This window comes from Morone saxatilis, unplaced genomic scaffold (genome assembly GCF_004916995.1).
Source record: "Morone saxatilis isolate NCDOM2014 unplaced genomic scaffold, NCSU_SB_2.0 Contig14, whole genome shotgun sequence".
In the NCBI taxonomy this organism is placed as follows: domain Eukaryota; kingdom Metazoa; phylum Chordata; class Actinopteri; family Moronidae; genus Morone; species Morone saxatilis.
This window is the reverse complement of record NW_023339696.1, coordinates 12046758-12068983: the sequence shown is the minus strand read 5'-3', so window position 1 is coordinate 12068983 and position 22226 is coordinate 12046758. Positions and strand designations below refer to the sequence as shown.

Here is a 22226-nt window from a genome sequence, read left to right as displayed (position 1 = left end):
TATATCTATATATCTCGTGTATATGATGGCTGTGATGCTTTTTTACAACTTTTTGCAAAGACAAGCACAGAAAAAACAAATGTCTGTTGTTGCAGGTTTGTTGAATGTAAAGACTGTGGACGAAAGATGCATCAGATCTGTGTGCTGCACTACGATGTCATTTGGCCATCAGGGTAAGTCTAGCTATGGCTCTATTGCCTTTTAAGCATATACGGTCCATGTTTGACCTTAACAGAATTAATTCAGCAGGAATTTATATTTACCAGACTTACTGTATGTTGACACTAAACTATAGTTTGATCTTTCTTCTTTTAGATTTATCTGTGACAACTGTCTGAAGAAGTCTGGCAAAACAAGAAAGGAGAACAAGTTTTCAGCCAAAAGTAAGTTACATGTTGTAGTAAAACAACAGTTAATTTAATTCAACTTGTAGAAGTCTGTGTAAAAACCTGAATTAATATTCATTTTTTGTGTTCGTAAAGGGTTGCAGTCTACGAGGTTGGGGACGTATATTGAGGACAGAGTGAATAAGTACTTGAAAAGGCAGAACCACCCAGAGGCCGGTGAGGTGTTTGTGCGAGTGGTGGCCAGCTCTGACAAAAATGTGGAGATAAAGCCTGGCATGAAGTCTAGGTAAGGTTCTCACCTGCTGATCAAAGTGTGTCTCTCTTGATGTCTGATTGCAGTTAAATATTAGAATAACTTGCTAGTAATAATTGTGTGGCTGCTTTGTTACTGCAAGCACAGCTGGAAACTCCACCACATACCACTTTAGAACATTTTTCATCTGAGGAACAAACCAGGAGAGAGATGTGCATTTGATATACATGCTAGAGTCTTCAAAATTGAATAAAGATGTCTACAATAGTGACAGAAGGAATTGAAAAACAACTTTCCACATCACAAAGCCATGCTCTCACTAAGTATTGTTTTGGGGGAATTTTTGCCTCAATTTGATAACACAGTTTAGAGGTGATGGAGAATAAGGGCAGAGAAGGGATGACAAGAAGTAAAGGTGCCAGCTGGACTCAAACCTGGGATGTTACGAATATATAATCAGCATCTAAAACTCCTAGACAATGGTTTTAAATGTGTTCAGTACTGACCTCCTCCACATGTATCTCCATTGTGTTGTGCTGACTCTCTAATGGTGGAAGAATGTAAATGCACTGCACTAAAAATTTACCTGTGGTTTGCTGTCAAAAATAATATATTGTATTGCTGAGCAATAAATCATATTTTGAACATGCGCAATAAACACAGCGTAAAAGACTACCTGAAACGCGATGAATAAGCAAAATCATTTTAGGTTCAGAAATCGGGTATTAAACAGGCCCTGAAGATAAAGAGCGGAGTATTTATTATGGTGCTGCAGCCTCTCTGTCTGCTGTGTGTTAGGGCTGAGCTCCTCCACACACACACACACACACACAGGCACGCATACACAAACAGTGAAAACAGCTGATTAGAGAGTCCACGTGGACGACAACTATAGTCCTTACTGGAAGGAAATGCAATAAAACCAGTTGTAAAAAGGAGGTACTTCATCAATGCACTGTTCAACAAGAATAAACATGTAAACCTGTTGAGAAGCCATATCCGCTCCGTTCGATTTCTCTCATCTACCTCTGCTAGGTTTTACACAAGCACTGCGATTAGCGGATTGCTACCAAAATGAAAGCTGCATGTCGTCTGTTTAGTTTATTTTGCCACGTATCTTAAAATCTGGCAAATTCTTGTTTTCAACTGAGCTGCTGGCTGAGACAAACCAGCTCCTCCCCTTTCTACCAGTGTACCGTGCAAGGAGAGACAGAGGACAGTATGATGATAACTACATTTTAGATTTGTTTCCAGTGAGATATTAAGTTTTTATCCTGACTTAAAGTTGCTGCTCTAGAAACATCTAATTTTATTTAAAATGCTGACATAGGAACTACATACCTGATGTGAACTCTTCAATATTTGTTCATATAATGCAAGTCATATCGTCATTGCAATATTGAACAGTGTCGTCGGAATTTGCAAAATAATTCCTTCTTCCATCCTCTATATTAAAAAAAAGTAAATTGTTCAAGTTTAGTTTTAAAAAGCAGTTTGTAAAATTACTGTGCTTTCCACAGGTTTGTGGACTCAGGCGAGATGGTGGAAAGCTTCCCTTACAGAACCAAAGCACTTTTTGCATTTGAAGAAATAGACGGGGTGGATGTTTGTTTCTTCGGCATGCACGTCCAGGAGTACGGCTCAGAGTGCCCCTTTCCAAATACCAGGTAAAACGACAAACAAACAAAACAAACTCCAGTATCAAGTTTTTCTCCATTTTGGTATTTTTTGTGTGTTGCCCTCTGATTAAATTATCCTTATTTACTTTGCAGACGGGTTTACATATCATACCTCGACAGTATTCACTTCTTCAAACCACGTTTGCTAAGGACTGCAGTGTACCATGAGATCTTAATAGGCTACCTGGAGTATGTGAAGAAACTGGGGTGAGTTAAAAGTAGTTTTATACAGTGTAGTGTTTTACACCCTTCCAGCGAATACTGTACATCATTCCAGCAAGTGCTAAGTGAGCTGATGAGTCTTGTCGCCCTCAGGTATGTGACAGGTCACATCTGGGCCTGCCCACCCAGTGAAGGAGATGACTACATTTTCCACTGCCACCCTGCTGACCAGAAGATCCCCAAGCCCAAGAGGCTCCAAGAGTGGTACAGAAAGATGCTGGACAAGGCTTTCGCTGAGAGGATCTTACATGATTACAAGGTCTGAAAATTATTCTGTCTCTCAAGATTTTCTGTTATAGTTAACAACTTTGCCACCAGGTAGAACTCTAAGTCTGTGTGTCAGTTCTGATGAGCTGTCAGTCAGATTCCTAAAACCCTACAGAAAAACAAAACAAAAACTGGCCAATATGGTGGACATATAAATTTAAACTACTTTACTAGACATATCGATTGTGTTAACAGTGTGTAACATTTAGGAGGATCTATTGGCACAAATTGAACATAATATCCATGGTGTTCTAAAAGTTTTCATTAGTGTATAATCACCTGAAAATAAGAATCGTTTTCGTTTCCTTAGAATAATTATATGCAGACAATGTACATTAAACTGCCATGTTTCTACAGTTCACATTGTTCGTACCCCGTGCTTGGAATGGAAGGGAGTGAGTTGCAACCTGCAACTATAGCGTTAAATGCCACTTAATCCCACACACTGGACCAATATGAATTTTGTCTACAAACCAGAGTACTAATTTACTTCAAATCATTATTTCTGTCTCACTGACAAGACAAACGGCATTTGTCCGCCACTGTGTCCAATCCACAAGTGTACAGCGTGGGTATAGATAATTGCACAAATTATGATAACAATTTTTAGACAATATATAGTTCATATTTCAAATTATTTAAAAAGTATGCTCAAGTAGCCATCGCCCCCCCCCAGTTTTTGAATATTCATGTTTGTGGAAACATGACCTCTCATTTAATTTGTCTTAAATTCAATTTAATGAAACTTGCAGACATTATCTTTAAGAAACGTGTTACTGTCTGGCCTGATGGAAGTCTTTTGCATGTCTGTGTTCAGGATATCTTCAAGCAGGCGACAGAAGACAGGCTGACCAGTGCCTATGAGCTGCCGTACTTTGAGGGTGACTTTTGGCCTAATGTGCTGGAGGAGAGCATCAAGGAGCTAGAGCAGGAGGAGGAGGAGAGAAAGAAGGAGGAGAACACTGCCTCCTCTGAGACGACAGAGGTGAGTTAGATGGATAGGTGGATTTAGCATTTTGAAATGGGTTTTATAGAAGGAATGTTCTTGTTATGCCAAAATCAACAGCCTGGTGCTTAGGCCTCTTTTTTACCCCAGATTTTTATCATCCTCAAGTCCTCATTACATAAAAGCTTTCACTAGTCACTCAGCCATTGTTTAACCACTCAGCTTAATTGCATAACCTCATCTTGCCTGTTGTGCAATTGCTGCTTCTCTAAACATTCGTGTCCATCCATTTCAAGGGAGCCCAAGCTGACAGCAAGAATGCCAAAAAGAAGAACAACAAGAAAACCAACAAAAATAAGAGCAGCGTCAGCCGAGCCAATAAGAAAAAGCCTGGGATGCCGAATGTAGCCAATGATCTGTCCCAGAAACTCTACGCAACGATGGAGAAACATAAGGAGGTGGGAAACCTTACCAACTATAACAGATTTTGTTTTCACAGTCCATTTCCAACATTTTAAGGTTAAAAAAAATATATATATATTCTTAAGCCTAACTGGTAAGTTGACATGTTTGATCAAGTAATTGCACAGAACAGGTTCTTTCTGACACTTATTGTACATCTAGGCACATAAGGACACAAGCACACAGCGGGACCCATTGGCTCTTTGCCTCCTACATGGGAATGGACTGGGAGTTGGGAATTTGTTACAGCATACTTTGGCTCTGCTTTAAATTAACTGACACATTTTCCCCTCTATTCTACTTTCAGGTGTTTTTTGTTATCCATCTCCATGCCGGGCCAGTCATTAACACCCTGCCACCCATTATGGACCCCGACCCTATGTTGACCTGTGACCTGATGGATGGCCGTGATGCCTTTTTGACTTTGGCCAGGGACAAGCACTGGGAGTTCAGCTCACTGAGGAGGTGCAAATGGAGCACAATGTGTATGTTGGTAGAGCTGCACAATCAGGGCCAGGACCGCTTTGTGTACACCTGCAACGAGTGCAAGCACCACGTTGAGACTCGCTGGCACTGCACCGTCTGCGAGGTAGTGTCACTTTACAGATTTGTTTTGAAACGTATATATGTGTGTATCAGTTTGGAATTTGAATTTTATTCAATTAAATCTTGAATTAACCTTAATGTGTTTTTTTTTTTTTTTACCTCAGGACTACGACCTATGCATTAACTGCTACAACGCTAAGGGCCATGAGCACCAGATGGTGAAGTGGGGCCTGGGTATAGACGATGACAGCAATGGTCAGGGTGGAGAGGCCTCCAAGAGCCCTCAGGAAAGCCGACGTCTCAGCATCCAGCGCTGCATCCAGTCCTTGGTCCACGCCTGCCAGTGCCGCAATGCCAACTGCTCTTTGCCTTCATGCCAGAAGATGAAGAGGGTGGTTCAACACACCAAGGGCTGCAAGCGCAAGACCAATGGTGGCTGCCCTGTGTGCAAGCAGCTCATCGCTTTATGTTGTTATCACGCCAAGCACTGTCAGGAGAACAAGTGTCCCGTTCCCTTCTGTCTCAACATCAAGCACAAACTCCGCCAGCAGCAGCTGCAGCATAGGCTCCAGCAGGCTCAAATGATGCGCCGCAGAATGGCCACCATGGCTGGTAGGGGTATGCCCATGCCGTCTCCACCTACCTCAGCTGCCCCTGACACCCCCAACTCTGTACAGCAGCCTAATACACCCCAGACCCCCCAGCCCATGCCCAACCAGCCCCAACAACAGCAGACACCAAACCCTGCCAATATTGCCCAAGGCTTCCCCAATAATGGCCGCAACAGTCAGCCCCCAACACCAGTACCGCAGGGCAAACCAGGTCCTCAGTCATCACCTCACCATCAGCAGCAGTCACCTCTGCATAACATGCCACACCAACAGCCGCCTCAGCCACCACATCAGCAGCAACAACAACAGCAACATCAACAACAACAGCAACAGCAAACAAGCAGCAGCAACAGCAACAACAGCCCATGCTTGCAGCCAGGAAGGTGGCCCAACAGATTGAGATGGCAGCCAAGGTGAGGCATCAGCAGCAGAATTATGCCATGAATGGGATGTCCATGAACAACTCACGAATGATGGGGCCCATGCAGGGCCAGATGCAGATGATGCAGGGGCCACGGGGCCCCCAGGTGATGCAGACTATGCAGCAGGGCCAGTGGGGTCCAGGGATGCAGAATCCAATGCAGAATCCCCAGGGTCATCTGCCGCAGGTCCCCCCTCAACAAGGCCCTATGCCCCCACAGCAGGCTCAGGGAAATCCCATGCCCCAGCAGCCCCAGCTCATGCAGAGGCCCATAATGCCCCAGCCACATGCTCTCAATATGCCTGGTGTCATGCCTCCCCAGGGGACCTCACAACAGGGCATGACACCGCAGCAGCATAACATGCCACGGGGGATACCGGGCAACATTGCCCCGAGTGCCCTGCAGGAATTACTGCGCACCCTCAAATCTCCCAGCTCTCCCCAGCAGCAACAGCAGGTCCTTAACATCCTTAAGTCTAACCCCCACCTCATGGCCGCCTTCATTAAACAGAGGACAGCAAAGTACCAGGCGAACCAGCCACAGCAACAGCAGCAGGGGCAGCAGCAGAACCCACAGGCCATGCTGGGGACCCAGGCAGGAATGCAGGCCATTGCTGCCATTGCAAACCAAGTGCAGAGGCCAGGGATGGCACCTCAGCAGCAGCCTCCTCAGCAGGCGGGGTCCCAGGGCATGGCAACCATGGGCCCCCAAGGCCAGATGATGAATGTTGCTCAAAACGGCAATTCCCAACTGTACCGCAGACAGCAGCTGCTCAGGATGCAGCAAATGCAGCAGCAGCAGCAGCAGCAGCAGCAGCAGCAGCAGGGAGGCATGCCTCAGGGCCATGGTCAGTTCCCGCAGCAGCAGCCAGGGCCAGCAAGCTACTCCCAACTCCGTATGCAGCAGCAAATGGTTATGCAAGGAGGTGGGGGCCCCATGGGACAGCTCCCACCCACGTCCCAAATGGGCCAACCTGGCATGGGCATGGATGGGCCCCAGAACCTTCTCCAGCAGCGCATGCTTCAGCAGCAACAACAGCAGCAGATGTTAAAGCAGCAGATGGGCTCTCCAGCGCAGGCTAACTCAATGAGTCCACAACCCCACATGCTCCAAGGCCAAGCCCAGGGAGGGGCTCACTTACCTGGCCAGACAATGGCAAACACCCTGGGCAACCAAGTACGCTCCCCAGCCCCAGTGCAATCGCCCCGTCCGCCTTCGCAGCAGCCCCCGCATTCCAGTCCCTCCCCGCGGATACAGCCCTCACCTCAGCACGGCGCCCTCCACTCCAGCTCTCCCCACCCCAGCCTTGGAGGCCCCATGTCAGGCCCCATGGAGCAAGGACACATGGGCACACCGGAGCAGAGTGCCATGCTCCCGCAACTTAACACACCAAACAGAGGGGGGTTGAGTAATGACATGGGTATGGTGGGTGACACGACGGGAGACACGCTGGAGAAATTTGTTGAAGGATTGTAGCATTTCGTGACAGAAGAAAGGCCTTGTTCTGTTTTCAGCTGAGAAATTTTTGTACTTGCTGATGTAAAAAGCTTAAAGAATTACAAACAAATGAGTCATATGAGGCCTACAGACTGTGAACTTTCCTTAAACCAAGGGACTGCTTTTTTCTTCCAACACAGAGTGATTTAAAAATTGCTGTTGAAAAGAAGACAACAAAGACACAAAGAATATATTTTTGGTTCAGACCAGTCATGCAAGAAGATGCTCTGGTCTTTGTGTTGTTTTAATTTGTTTTTCATTTGTTATGCTCTGGTATTGACTTTTTTAACAAAACTTCTCAAAACAAAAAATATTTCATTTTATTATTCAATTTTTTTTATTTTGTACCTTTGCAAATTAATATCGTATTTGTGTTGAGAAGACTGTAAAATTATTTGTCTGGGAATTTTTTGCCAGGTTTCACCTCTTGCTCAGTTTCGCTGTTCCTGGCTAATTTATTCTAATATGCCATTTTTCAAAAGGACTGCCTTTGGGAAAGCCTTAATTTCTTTCCTCTTTGCAGAGTCTATGGGAGATTAACGTATTTGTATAGATCTAGGAACTATTGCACACACCCAAACACAAAAGGCAGGTGTAAGAGAAACCTGCATTGAAGCTTGTTAATGTTCACAGTTGCTGGAATGTTCTTTTTACTGGCTTGGGCCCAGAAATTGTCTTGCAAATGTTTAAAAAATTGCTTTGTTTCCCCCTCAGTCTAAAGAAATTCTTATTAAATCCTGAACCTCTTTTGTCTGTGGTGGGAAATCGACTTGTTTGACTGCTGATTTGTGTTCAGAGAGTTTTGTGCATCATTTTCTCTCTTGCATTTAACTTGAATTGATGATGAACTGTTCTCTAATGTAAATCATGCAGCTAGACAGTACTGTAAATATGCAGAAAATAAGAATGAAATCACTGTACAAACTGGTTCAAATGGCTCATTTCGTACTTATATACCATATTGTTAAATAAACCTGTGTGCCACAGACTCTGCTTCTAATTTTCTGTTTGGAGAGAACTCTGTTGTGGTCAGCAGTAGAATTATTTTCATTATTATTCAGCAGACTTTTTCTCAATTATTCCATCACAATTTCCTAGAGCCCAAGATGATGTCTTTTTGTCCGATCCCAAGTGATTCTGTGTACTATAAGGCAACGAAGAGCTTCAGCTTCACATAGAAATAAATAAAATTGAAAAATATTCTGGAATAATAAATTAATCGGATAATCTTTTCAGCTTTAGTCCGCAATAATATGACAAACTTATTTACATAATTTTAAATAATTTGTGTTTTTCTGTCGTTGCCACAGTTTGACCTTGAAGGGCGAATTAATAACTTAAATGAATTCATGTCATGTAATAAAGGGGGCTAACAAATAAACAGATGACGCACAAACCGGTGCAGATACGATTAGTAAGCTTCTAATGCGAATAAAACGAAAACGAAAACCATTCACTATTTTTATTTTTCACACGCGATGATTCACAAATTAAACGGGACAGTTTCCGGTTCTCATCAGGCGGCGCGATGGACGCCCCTGCTGACGTCATTAGACGGCGCAGTCGACCGGTCCTTCCCGTACCACCGTCGCTCAGCGTGTGTCCCCTCCGTCGGTCGACCCGGTTTCTTCTCCTCCGTCATCATGTCCCGGTGCCTCGCGCTCGCCCGGTTCGCTCTCGGTTCACAGCTCGTGTCATGTGCACGAGGGCTGAGCAGCCGAGCCGTCTCGCGCTCCGTCACTGGAGGTGAGTTAGTCTAACCCGGGTTAGTTGACAGCCACTACATCATGTGAACTGTGTTGCGGTTAAACGCTTCATTTACCGGCCCGGTGTGTCCGGTAGCTCAACTGTTACCGACAGATACTGATGACTGTAAACTATATATATATATATTTATAATATTTATGTATTTATTTATTTATAGCACCTTTCATACAAACATGCAGCCCAAAAGTGCTTCACGTGACCATGAATAAAGGCTAAGAAATGTATACAGTAAAAACAATAAAATGCAAAATATAATAAAATAACTAAATTAAATAAATAAAAACCAAAGATTAAAACCTAAAAACTAACATTGTTACGTTGTTATTACGACGTTATTACATCAGACTGAACTATTATAGACTATGTTGACTGAACTAACCATTCATACATTATATGATTCATATATTATGATTATATCATTATTATTATCAATAATAAAGAAGAGATATTCCTGGAAGAGCGCTGTATTGCTCATTACAGAGTCCTCACTGTCTCTTCACAGTAGAGGACTTCACTCACTCGCTGTAATTATCAGACAGGTTGTAGAGTAACCCCTGCCTGGAGACCACCAGAGAGTTATTGATATTGCTGTAATAACTTTTATTTCCTTACTTGCTGTGAAGAGATTCAGTTGCTCTGTGCATCAGTGCTTTATAAAGTTCAGCTGAAGCTAATATGAGGTTTCAGGAGTCTGAGTTCAAATCAAAAGGGTACCAAAGCAGCAGTCACTGTAGCACAAAATTCCCTCTTTGCAATATTGTCCCTCCACCTCTGCTCACCTAGAAAGCCCAGGAGTTTGTGCTAAAAACCTCTTTTAAAGATAAAGATAAAGCACTCTTGCTTTGTATCTCTCAGTGGTGGAAATGACAAAAACTAGGCTGGTATTGAGTGTGTTTGCAATCTCTCTCCATGCATAGCTCTTTGTCATTGTGGTTCTGAATATACATGTCGATAATCACACGATTAACAGCTGGTCATAACGGTTTCTCCTGTACTTTGGCGTAAGTAAGAGGGAGTCATCTGATAAATGTGTCTTATTCTTTACTTTTAACTTTTTATATATATAGAATAGAGGTTCTTGGTTAGTGAAAGCCCTTTTGTAAGGCATCCAAAAAGACTAAAATGTCAATGCAACAGCTGTTTTGTGAAGCAAACCCCACCTGCTGACTCCTCCTGTCATCAGGCTTGCAGGTTGCACAGCAGCAGAGATGGAGCAGTCGGCCCAGAGTGTGGAGCTCCCAGCGGTCCTGCCTCAGCTTCAGCCAGCAGTCTTTCTACAGCACCCAGGAGGCCGAGAAAGAGCCTGAAGAGGAGCCTCTTCACACCATCATCAGTGATACAGAGTCTGTACAAGGTGCTGTAACGGCTGCAGACATAACTCTCCCTGAATGATACGGCACATAGCTCATCATTTCTTCATTTAACATCATCTGAATGTTGTTCCATGCAGGTAGCTTCTCCAAACATGAATTTCAGGCTGAGACAAAAAAGCTGCTGGACATTGTCGCCAGGTCTTTGTACTCAGAGAAGGAGGTAAGAGGGAAAGAGTCTACGACTTAGCTAGAGCCACATTTCAGTTTGTAAACTATAACCATTCTTATCCGGCCCATTCATTCGCTCCTCTACATCCCACCAGGTGTTCATCAGGGAGCTGATCTCCAACGGCAGTGACGCTCTGGAAAAACTGCGCCACAAACTGGTCTCGGCAGGTGGTGAAACGGCTCAGATGGAGATCCACCTGCAGACCGATGGTGCTAAGGGCACCTTCACCATTCAGGTATAACCATAATGTGTAAAGATGTGCAGCCTGCATGAATTGTGTTGGATAGGTATTCGTTTTGACCGTTTTGTGTGTTGTTATTTCGTCCCCATGTTGATTTTTGGTTGAACATGCAACATTATAGACCTGTTCCACTGCAGGAATGAAGTTCAATGTGTAACCATTGTCACGGGTTCTGCTTTTGTTTTCCCTGTTGAATTCCTGGGGTTAGATTTTGGCAACAAAAGCAACAACAGTACAGCATTTTGCTATAGCCTCAGTATCGACGAACCACTACTTTAAAAGATATGAATGCTTGTTGTACATACAAAAATGTCCAAGCCCTCGCCACTATTTTGACCATTAAAGGCCATTCAGAGGAAGCAGAGTTTGTAATGATGGCAGAAAGTACTGCCAGAAAACTACAGTCGTTCTCTGCTCTTGAAAACGGACAAAGAAAACCATAAACTCCATATAAATATCCGTATGAGTTCTTCCATTGAAACATATAGTCTGTCCCACTGTTCCCCTTTTAATTTGGGTATATCCAGAATGTACTGGTTTGTAAAGTACAGTAGAAATGCAAGGAAGAACCAGATTACTGCAGTGATAAAGTGCTTCTGGTGGACTCTGGTTCTTAGTCTGTTTTTGATATAGATTGCCACCTGGTGGATAAATATATTATACAACAAGCTATGTTAACTGGGGATAACTATGAGTGACTGTCTCTGTACTCTAACAGGACACAGGAGTGGGGATGAACCAAGAGGAGCTGGTTGCCAACCTGGGGACTATCGCCCGCTCCGGCTCCAAGGTGACTGATTTTCATCCACACACTCAACTAGAGTGTCAATGCAAAAAAAACAACAACTATTCTATAATAATAATGGTCTCGTCCCCACGCCACAGGCGTTTTTAGATGCTCTGCAGAACCAGGCGGAGGCCAGCAGCACCATCATTGGTCAGTTCGGGGTTGGATTCTACTCCTCCTTCATGGTGGCCGACCGCGTTGACGTCTACTCCCAGTCCGCCGAGCCCGGCGCACCCGGTTACAAGTGGTCCTCAGACGGGTGAGAGGAAGGGATGAGAGGAAAGGATGAGATGAGGATGAAAGCCAGGAATGAAAGTCTTGTACTTCAGCCACAAGAGTAGACCAAAGAGAATTGTAGTGTGATTCTGTTGTACAGCAGAACGAAGAGTGTAGACGTATATCTGTGAAATGTAGTGAGTTCATGTCCCCAGTGTGGGACGAATGAAATCTTATCGTTTATCTTATCTCATCTTAACCTCAGACCTTCTTTGTTGTTGTCCTCCTCAGCTCTGGGGTTTTTGAGATCGCTGAAGCCAGCGGCGTTCAACAGGGAACAAAGATTGTACTGCACCTCAAAGACGACTGCAAGGAGTTCTCCTCTGAGGACAGAGTTAAAGGTATGACCGGCTGACACTGCTTCAGTGACTGTAACCGCGGTGATAAAACACATTGGTGCATCACTACACGTGATTACAAGCTGTTGTATCTCTTCCAGAGGTTGTAACAAAGTACAGCAACTTTGTCAGCTTCCCCATCTTCCTGAACGGACGGAGGCTCAACACTCTGCAGGTGAGCCTCAGCGATCGAGTGCAAAGATTGAACCTGTCACTTGTATTGAAAATCTGAGTCTGTTAATTATGCAGTCTGAAGTGAGTTAGGCATCACTTTCAATTTGTACATGTGGTATTTGTTTGGTCGTTGTCGGCTTTATTTATTGTTGTTTGACCTCCCATCAGGCCTTGTGGATGATGGAGCCTAAGGAGATTAGTGACTGGCAGCACGAGGAGTTTTACCGCTACGTCGCTGATGCCTATGACAAGCCCCGCTACACGCTGCACTACCGCGCCGACGCCCCACTCAACATCCGAAGCATCTTCTACGTCCCTGAGACGGTGAGGAGCTCAGGACTGGTTGTCCTTTTGTTTGTGTGTAATGTGTTTGTGCGCACACCCAGCGTTTACACTTAAAGCTTTATTTGAAATGCTTCAGTGTATAGCTGAGCATAAATTTCACCAGCCAATATGAAGGGAATATTTCCACTCCTGAACAAATCCTAAAATAATGGTAACTTATGATAATATTTTCAGTGGTAGTGAGTTAAAAGAAGTTTGTTAAGAAGAGTTTATTTGTCAACAGAAGCCGAGCATGTTCGACGTGAGCAGGGAGATGGGCTCCAGTGTGGCTCTGTACAGCAGGAAGGTCCTGATCCAGACCAAAGCGACCGACATTCTGCCCAAGTGGCTGCGCTTCCTCCGAGGTCTGCATCCTCCCCAGTGCCTCCACCTGCTGCTCGTTTTAACATCTTCTACTCAGCTTTTACATGCATGATTCTATGAAGTGAAGGAAAAAATAGTGTTGAAATTTCCATCCTGAGCTAAATGTGTGTGTGTGTGTGTGTGTGCGCGCAGGTGTGGTGGACAGTGAGGACATACCGCTGAATCTGAGCAGAGAGTTGCTGCAGGAGAGCGCCCTCATCAGGTACAGAAACCCCCAAATCTACAGTTTATTTAGTCAAAAATGAACTTCACTCCATTAATGATCCACTGATTCATTTTCGTATCATTACCTCTGGCTTCAGGAAGCTTCGTGACGTTTTGCAGCAGAGGGTGATCCGCTTCCTGCTGGACCAGAGCAAGAAGGATCCAGAGAAGTACAACACGTTCTTTGAGCACTACGGCCTTTTCATGAGGGAGGGCATCGTCACCACCCAGGAACAAGACGTCAAGGTGACCTTGCTTGGAGGGGGAAAAAGCTACGAAAATAGAAACAACTTTTCCACAGTTTTCTTCAAAATGTCATGAACATTTGGTCTGCTTAAGAAACGTTTAAGAAACGTGGTGTCTTGATCTCCATGCTGTCTCTGTACAGGAGGATATCGCAAAGCTGTTGAGGTTTGAGTCCTCCGCTCTGCCGGCCGGCCAGCAGACCAATCTGATGGAGTACGCCTCCCGCATGAAGGCTGGCACACGCAACATCTACTACCTGTGCGCCCCCAACCGCCATCTTGCAGAGCACTCCCCCTACTTTGAGGCCATGAAACAGAAGGACATGGAGGTGAGAGGGTGGTGATGATCCGAACTAATGTGATGTGAGCTGAGAAGTTAAAACCTGCAGTCAAACGCTGATTTGCATACGTATTACCATGCTTCTCTCTCTCTGTTGTGTGTGTGTACTGTATATATTATGCTGTTTCGACTAACTAACTTGTCTAGTATTGTTTTCTTGCTATAGCTATGTTTTAATGGTTGTACTGATCCTCCTTCTGTTTATCATGATTATTTTATAAAAGTCAGAATAAAAGAGACTGCAGCGGGAGTTTGACGTGCGTCTCTCCTGTATGTGCAGGTGCTGTTCTGCTACGAGCAGTTCGATGAGCTGACCCTGCTCCACCTCCGGGAGTTTGACCAGAAGAAGATGATCTCAGCGGAGACCGACATCGTCGTGGATCACTACAAGGAGGAGAAGTACGAGGACAGCAAACCCGGTCTGCTCCTCTCTCTCGTATCCGCAGTTCATGCTGCCAACTCTCGCCGTCATGTCTGCGGTCCTGACTCTCCTTTATTGCTTTTCCTCCTCTGCAGCCACTGAGCGTCTGACACAGGAGCAGGCTGACGACCTGATGTCCTGGATGAAGAATGCCTTGGGCCCCCGAGTCACCAACATAAAGGTAAGGCTGAATTTTCTAGGATGGTTTCTTGTCGTTCATAAAGTGTGTATGCATGTATTTTTTTTCCTGACAGTTGTGTAATTCTTTTTTCATGTCAGAAGTTTTAAAGGCGTTCTCATATTTCATGTTAACTGACCTGAAAAATGTCTATTTTCTCATCTGGCCTCCAGCTGACTCCCCGGTTGGACACCCACCCGGCTATGATCACAGTGCTGGAGATGGGTGCTGCCCGCCACTTCCTCCGCACACAGCAGCTGGCTCGCACCCCTGAGGAGAGAGCTCAGATACTGCAGCCCACGCTGGAGATCAATGCAGGGTAAGAGAGAGAGATGTGTGTGTGTGTGTGTGTGTGTGTGTGTGGTGGGATGGATTTTACATGATGGTATTATTACTTTAAATAATGTGTTGTTACGTCCAGCTCTTACTATCTTGTACTTTTTTTTTTTTTTTAGCCATGATCTGATTAAGAAGTTGCACGAACTGAAGGACGCAAACTCAGACCTGGCTGGACTGCTACTGGAGCAGGTACTGTGGGTTAGATCTAAGTGTGGAAAACCTATGTTATCATATTTTAGTAAGAAGGCCTCATTGTTTTCTGATCTACTCCGGTTTTATTTTACTGGTTATAAACATCCTCTGTGTTTAGCTTTTTGTCTTGATAAATTAAAGATGTTTCCACAGCACAAATCTTAGCAGTGCAACAGAAATGCTGTTTTTGTTCACTTATTATTTCCAGTCCCTTCCAGAAATGAAATATTTTTTTACCGCGGTTAAATTACTGGCAATGAAACTCAACATTTCCTGCACAGATGTTTCACTTTAAAAGCATTTCAGTGCGCCTTGGTAGCCGAATGGTTACCTCCACAAGCCATATAACCGCAATGTCGCCGCTTCAGTTCCAGCTGGGGACCTTTTGTTGCATGTCATCCCCCTCTCTCTCCCCACATTTCCTGTCTCCATCCTTGCTGTTAAACTGTCCAAAAAAGGCAGGCAAACAATCTTCAAATAATAAATAAAGCATTTTAGCAGCTCACAAGACATAATCCCTCCAACTCCTGGTTGGCTTTTACTTTGAAAAATGTGCAGGAAGTCTTGAGTTATTTACAATAGAAGCGATTGGAATAAATTGGGGAATGAAAACAGTGTTTCTGTTAAAAAGAGAAACTCAGAGTTGCAGAGTACTGAGTCTGTTGTATCAGTGGTATTAGTGTTGTGGCAATGCACATTATTCTGAATTTACCATGTGAGGTATTAGACTACAGGTGACTGCACCTCCCCTCAGTGTTTATGAGCATTACTTGAGTGCCAGCTCCCCTGTCTTTCAGTTCTGGCAGCATGTAATCAGTTTTATCTGTGGTATTATTGTCTCTTAGAGTGATTTGCTGATTTGCTTGAAGTCTCTCAGCGTAGTTTTATACATTCATTCCTCTTTATCTATATTTTTTAGATCTATGACAACGCCATGATCACAGCAGGCCTGAATGATGATCCCCGACCGATGATTTCCCGCCTGAATGATCTGCTGACTAAAGCTCTGGAGAAGCACTGAGAGCTACTCACAGACACGAACAGTTCAGACTGACATGGTTATGATCACAGTGGCCTGTAGACTGAAGATGAAGGGCATACACAGGTGGAGAACTGCAGTTTCTAAAGACAACTACAAGGCCTTTGTTCATCTGAAGCTATAAAATCACATCCCTTTCCCCTCTGGAGTACTTCATCCCCCCTTACGGAGAGCACATAAAGGCTTAAAAAGCTCAGATGGAGTGAAGATGAACTTTTGAAAGCTTCTCAGTGTAAACTTCTATGTCTCTATGCTCTGTGTTCAGTCAATAATATTTAGAGGATATGTGCCATCAAGAGGGTGGTCATAAAAGTCATTTACACCTAACTTTCAGGCATTGGCGTGTAAAACTGGTTGGTTATAAACTGCGGAAATAAAGTGTCAGGCTCCGTGTTGACCACATCCTGAATAATGTGGATGCTAACGAGCCACAAACAATGACGAGGGAGAGCAACATTAAAAAGTTAGGCCAGAGTGATTTCTAGAACCACATTTCAAAATCCTCTTGAACTTACCATGTGAAACAGCTAAAGATATGTGGAGTTTTATTCTGAAGTGTGCTTTAGAGCTTTGAAGTGATAATAAACTTATTGCATTTCAGTTAGACTAAAAGACGTCCTCTCTGCTGAATAGAGCAGTTATTGTTTGCCACTTTATCTTTTTTTATGAGCTCTCTAAAATATATCTTTTTTTCCACATTATTTGATATTTTATGTATGTTGTATGTTACTTTTTTTTTGTGGTATATAAAAAACTGAATATCTGAAAATGTGGGTCAAATTAAAAGAACAATTTCACAATCAATGTATGGTAGATGCTGCAAATGTGACTTGTCAACTGTCAGTGGTCAAATATGGATTCTCAATAGGTTTCATTGGTATTAAAGTAACAGTGAGCCTAATGCATTTGGAATACTGTATAATAATTTATGGAGGTGTTGGTGGTTTCCTGTGTGCATTACCAGTAAGGTGAGTCAATTAAAAAGATACCAATACAAAGATTCTTGAAAATACAATTTTACTGCATTTCAAAGTAACAGGACATCTGTTGTGATGAAGACGAGAGAAACCTCAACTCTGAGGTGCCATCTTCCTCCAGTGTCCAGTCTGTCACAGACTGAATATTGAGAGATGGATGGAGGCTTGAGTTCAAGTGAAGTGATTTTATATGGTTTCCATATAAGCGTCCCAGCGCTGTGCTGTCCATCCATTTGAATCACATTGGGGCATATTGAGCCATCACACCTCCTGCCAGGCTTCCTCTCCTCTGTGAGCCATCCTGCTTCAGGTCGCACCTCCTGACCGTCCGTCAAGATCCACAAATCCCAGGAGAGTGTCAGGACAGCTTGTCTATATTGGCTAGGAACCGTTGGGCCCACCATTCATCCAGATCTATGGGCACAAAGTCTAAAAACAAAGGGAAGAATTTAAAGAGGTTAGAAGTCTGTAGCTGTGCTGTTGCCATATGAGGCTTAAAACGGTCATTACACCCTAGAAATGAGTTGGAAAGATAAAATGTAGAGAAAACTTTGCTACTCTGTTTGTTGCAATTCATGTTTAAAACATAAATGGGATCAGTTAATTATAAATTAGACTGTGTATTTAACATAGAAATGCATCAAGGCATTCCTCGTTTGAGTTGTTTTTGATTATTTTACTTTGATAGTTTTGACCGAAAGTGTTGTTATGATACTGTGTGTTTGGTGGAGTTTACTGAAGGCCATTTACAATCATGAGTACTGCCCTCCAGTGGTCACAGTGATGAACTGCAACACTATGTTAAATGTGTGGCTACTAAACTTGTTATTAATAGTAAAATGTAAAGCTCATCAGTATAACCATAACCAAGTTATTTAACAGCTGTTTTGGTAAAGGCATCTCCCGGGCAGCTATGTTCATATCAGCATCAAAAGCAGACATGCTAGCTCTTATATTTATATATAAAATTACAAATATATAATTATAAAATAATCAGAAGCAAACTAACAGACCTTATCAATAGCCACTGTGTTCTTTGGTCTCACATACACCACACATACAGATATTTCAAGTTAAACTAACAGTGTCTGGCAGGTATCAGGGAATCACAAGTACATAACACCCTCTAGTGGTCAAAACAAGGAACTGCAACACATCTGTCCAGCTAATGTCATCATGATCACATACCTCCGCTTCTGGGACACACTTTCAAAATGAAGAGAACAAAGTGAACCAAACTAAATATAAATCAAGCACAGAAAGAATAAATATCCTCAAATAACTTAATTGTCATGTTGGCTACATGTTTGATTTCAGTGCTGGCTGCAGATAATTATTATGTGCACTTGAAAAAAAATCTAAAACTAAACACAATCTAAAATTCCCTCTCGATCTTCCCACATGCATTGAATTTTATGTTGTGTTTTTAATGTGAACTGACAAATGCGTATCATCTTGGTTGATATGGCAAGTTTAAAACTTAAATTAGTATTTCTAAATGTGTCTGCGGAGTTGGCACATCCCATTGGACTATGAGGAGAGACAGGCCCGTGACCTCTGCTAGCTTCCTTCCAGCTGGAAGGATCAGAAGCAGGTCCACTAATCCTTGGTTGGCTGTCTGTCACAAACCAATGCAAGCTACTGTCCAAGTTAGTTGTAGACCCTATATTTTTACAGGAAAATCGTGTTTAGTTCAGCCTTTAAAATGAGCCAGTAAAATGCAGATGAATTCCCCTGAAGACGCGAGCACCTCGAGGAAGGACGGCGTGAGGAGGACTGTCTGTGAGAAGGAGGAGAAGCTGTACTCACTGTCCATGTGTGGGCTGGGAGTGGTTTCTTTGTAGTGGACTGCTCCCTGGGCCTCCACTGGCCTCTGACTGGGCACCTGCTCCTGCTGCACCACCTCCTGCCAGGCTGAAAACACAACAACTCAGTCAGTACTACTAATACTTCTAAGCTCCTATACTGTTTGAAGACCTGCAACGATTAAGTCGATCAACAGAAATTTAACTGCCAAGTATTTTGATAATCGAATAATCAACTATGTCATTTTTGTTGGCTCCAACTCCTGAAAAGTGATCATTTAGATTTTTCTGGTCTTTTTATTACAGTAAAATAAATATATTTGGGCTCTGCACTGCAAGAGAAACCCTCAATATGTAGGAAATTGTGACAGGAATTTCTCTGTTTTTTGTTGTTTTATAAACCATTAATCAACTAATCGATTAATCGGAAGAAGCAGATTACACAATGACTATTGAAGCAAAAATAATCTGTAACTGCAGCTTTAACTGTATGTCGATAACTTGTTTTATTACACCTCTGATTAACTATCAGTCTACGCTTCAACAACATTGTATATGTGGTGGTGCAGGCTCCTTGTATTGTCATAAAATGAAATAAAACATAATGATAATCTGGACCCAAGGACATGATATTAAGAATGTAATTAGTAGGGTAATAACAAATGTCCTTGTCTGTCCCAGTTGTGCACCCCAGCGTCACACCCACAATGTCAAACAAGTAAAGTCCACAAGGGCAACTGCTTCAAAAGGCTAGCCACTCTTGGCAAACGTTTGTATTTCATATAATGCGGCATGTGAACTGCTCACGTGTGTGTGTGTGTGTGTGTGTGTATTGATGTTATCTCTGGGAGCTGCCTCCAGGTCATGCCTTTCCTTTTCTAATGGATACGCCTGTGTATATCGTGCACTGGGGTATTTCAGAGAGTGAAAGAGAATGAATAAACCCTGAGCAGCACTCTTTCCCAACAGAGGGGGGAGGGTTGGGCCTCCTTTGTGTCCTTGTCCACTCTACGACAAGGTCACTGGAGTTGTTTATGAGCCGCTGTGGCCCGAGCTTCAACGGCAAGCAACCAACAAGACACAGAAAGGGCGACCAAGCGGGCCAAACGAAGACTGAATGAGAGAGTGAGTGTTATAAAAGAAACTTCAAAACTGGGTCAGTGGAGTTTCACCAGGATCCCTACAAAACCCTGTCAGGAGTTCTGTTGGCTTTCCCCCCAAAGCTCATTTAACGGGGCTTCAGAAAGCCTTCAGCGTGGGTCATGAGGGGCATGTTATGTGGGTGGGAGAGCGTTTTTCTCTGCTAGGTGGCTATCAGTGTCAGAGCAGCTGTGTGGGTGAGGCCTGGCAGGCGTGGTGGTGTGGGGGGGGGAGGCTGGTTAGTAGTTTTTAAATAAACTCTTCATAGTGAAACAATGTCATTCACAAAACAGCTGGGGAGGGACGGGTGCCAGGATACAGCGAGACAATGAAAAGTGTTGTTTCATCCTCTCGCATTTCCAGTTAGACCGTCTGATCGTTTTCCCCCTCACCGTCGTAGAGAAATGTGGCGTTTTCTTCGTGCGCGGCGGTGGAGCTCTCTTCCTGCTGGTTGTCTGCCGGGACAGCCGGAGCTGGGTGATGATACTTCTTGCCGTTCAGACGGTTGAAAACTATCTTGGGTGCGGGGAGGCTGGGTGGTGTAAGAAGAAGAAAATAATAAGAAACAGCATGTCACAAACAGTCTGATGTTTTAAACTCTCATTTCTCAAAGTGTGAGCGTTTGGGCCTAAAATCCAAGCGAGGCCGGTTGTTGTAGGATTGCAACAGCTGAGTGAAGGAACATGTGCCACCTCGCCTTCCCACAAGGTCACAGCTGGTTCAGAGGCGTGAAAAACAGCCCAGCAGGCAGACCAAGGCCTTTGGGGGAAGCCGCAGTGTGAAGGTGTGTTATAAATCATCCCGTCTCAAGCTGATGACGTCAGGGGTGGTGCCAGGACCCCCATTCATTACACTAACACACACTTTAACCGACACAATTCATCTAGCAAGTGAGACTGATCTCTGCAAAAATATAAAAAAGTAGATGTCTTTTTGAGATTGTTATAAGAGGACACACATGAAAAAGCACCGCACACACACAGACAGACACACACAGACAGACACACACACAAAGGGGGGCACTGTGGGTGGTTGTTCATTACAAGGGTGTCTCTCCAAACGTTGCACACTTACCCAGGCATACTCCAGGAGGTTTGTTTGTGCTTGAAGTCGTTTATTTTGTTGTCAAGCTGCTGAGTGGGGCCTAAGAATAAGAGAGAGAGAAAAAAATCACAAGATCAACCAGAACATCTGGTTGGATCTGTGTGCGTGTGTGTGTTGGAGTGTGTAACCTCACCTGTCCGTCGCTGGGTGACCAGTTTGCTGGGACCTCTTGTAATTGTGTACATCATGCAAAAAAAAAAAAAAAAGTCCCCTGTAAACTTGTGAGTTTGGCACTTTTTGAGGGTTCAGTCCAGACCGGTCCTGGTGGAGCGGGCCTACTCGGGAAAGGCACTTCAAATTAAGCACGTTCCTCGGGGATTTTGGCGACGTATAAAAAAATGCGATGTGAAGGAAAAGTCAGTCGCGTCCTCAGATGATCGGGCTGGATTTCACTCACAGGGAGCCCGTTTGAAGCCAGCGCAGATCCTCGGAGCTGACATGAGAGCAGGCAGGCTGTTTGGTAACCTCTCAGAGAGCACAACCATGCGCCTCGCTCCTCTCCGCGTAAAACCAGCAGCCGGGGCGCATCTCCCCACCACCCCCAAACCCCCCCCTCTCCTCTTGTCACCTGCCCTTTCCGTACCCCCACCCCGAGTCCACACACTTAACGTCAGTCACTTCGGTGTTGAGGTGTCCTGCGCTGCCACAATGTCACATAACCTGTAAAAGTGGCTGCCATTCATAAGACACTGCACGCACAACCGCCAAAGCGCACCACTTCTCGACGTCCCGACACGCCTCCCTCGGCGCTTTAAAGAGACAGTGTCCCGGNNAGTGTCCCGGGACTGGATCAGATCTGTGACGCAGGAGGACTTCAAGGGAAGCGGGGGGGTCACTGGAGCCCGAGACCGCCGGAATGTGAAGAAATTGCGTAATTACACTGTTATTTTATTCCCCCCGAAATTATAATTCCCTTCTAAAACTATAAGCAAGGTCAATTATTTTAGAAATGGTCAGTGAAGTTATGATCTGTTTGACTGTTTCTGTTTAATGCAACCAGAAAATATACAAATAAAAACTGTCACATGAGTTCAACTTGTAGAATGAGAATCTTTTTAATGGGGGTCTTTTGTCTGCTTCTCCATGTGGCCCCTATCTGCCCAACGTCTCTGTTTACAGCACACACACAGGTGAGGTCAGGTGTACAGACACAGACA

At 44.0% G+C, this 22226-nt stretch overlaps 3 protein-coding genes across 3 annotated transcripts in view; 2 read left to right on the top strand and 1 right to left on the bottom strand.

Annotated features, from left to right (window-relative positions):
* The window catches only part of crebbpb (CREB binding protein b), a gene marked incomplete in the record, with an annotated part of 29857 nt that extends 21617 nt beyond the window's left edge, over window positions 1-8240 (top strand). The window contains 11 exon segments of the mRNA XM_035654494.1: window positions 96-173; window positions 316-383; window positions 483-633; window positions 2121-2267; window positions 2373-2486; window positions 2595-2760; window positions 3586-3753; window positions 4011-4172; window positions 4484-4765; window positions 4887-5667; window positions 5670-8240. Coding sequence (XP_035510387.1) covers window positions 96-173; window positions 316-383; window positions 483-633; window positions 2121-2267; window positions 2373-2486; window positions 2595-2760; window positions 3586-3753; window positions 4011-4172; window positions 4484-4765; window positions 4887-5667; window positions 5670-7231 — 3679 coding nt within the window.
* Window positions 8241-8814: 574 nt separating this feature from the next.
* trap1 (TNF receptor-associated protein 1) lies at window positions 8815-16946 on the top strand. Its single transcript, XM_035654799.1, has 18 exons — window positions 8815-8998; window positions 10203-10373; window positions 10470-10552; window positions 10656-10796; window positions 11521-11592; window positions 11688-11848; window positions 12097-12206; window positions 12305-12378; window positions 12546-12701; window positions 12946-13066; window positions 13218-13287; window positions 13388-13535; window positions 13678-13863; window positions 14155-14293; window positions 14391-14476; window positions 14647-14792; window positions 14929-15001; window positions 15924-16946. Exons 1-18 carry the CDS (start codon window positions 8896-8898, stop codon window positions 16023-16025), a joined length of 2142 nt encoding a protein of 713 aa, XP_035510692.1. The 5' UTR covers window positions 8815-8895; the 3' UTR covers window positions 16026-16946.
* Window positions 16947-17043: 97 nt separating this feature from the next.
* LOC118322936 (MAPK regulated corepressor interacting protein 2-like) lies at window positions 17044-21625 on the bottom strand. The gene is made up of 5 exons (XM_035654800.1): window positions 21203-21625; window positions 21040-21109; window positions 20358-20497; window positions 18830-18934; window positions 17044-17449 (listed from the first exon to the last, which is right to left on the bottom strand). The coding sequence occupies exons 1-5, from the start codon at window positions 21255-21257 to the stop codon at window positions 17379-17381; spliced, it is 441 nt and encodes a 146-aa protein (XP_035510693.1). The 5' UTR covers window positions 21258-21625; the 3' UTR covers window positions 17044-17378.
* Window positions 21626-22226: the final 601 nt, after the last annotated feature.

What these genes read in the sequence shown, in the direction of transcription:
- LOC118322936 (XM_035654800.1), bottom strand. Translation starts at nt 21,257, where the DNA reads ATGATGTACACAATTACAAGAGGTCCCAGCAAACTGGTCACCCAGCGA. An exon ending in GGTCACCCAGCGACGGACAG is followed by an intron (nt 21,110 to 21,202) that starts GTGAGGTTACAC and finishes TCTTATTCTTAG; the next exon opens with GCCCCACTCAGCAGCTTGAC. An exon ending in ACCTCCTGGAGTATGCCTGG is followed by an intron (nt 20,498 to 21,039) that starts GTAAGTGTGCAA and finishes TACACCACCCAG; the next exon opens with CCTCCCCGCACCCAAGATAG.
- trap1 (XM_035654799.1), top strand. Translation starts at nt 8,896, where the DNA reads ATGTCCCGGTGCCTCGCGCTCGCCCGGTTCGCTCTCGGTTCACAGCTC. An exon ending in AGGGCACCTTCACCATTCAG is followed by an intron (nt 10,797 to 11,520) that starts GTATAACCATAA and finishes GTACTCTAACAG; the next exon opens with GACACAGGAGTGGGGATGAA. An exon ending in CTCTGAGGACAGAGTTAAAG is followed by an intron (nt 12,207 to 12,304) that starts GTATGACCGGCT and finishes TATCTCTTCCAG; the next exon opens with AGGTTGTAACAAAGTACAGC.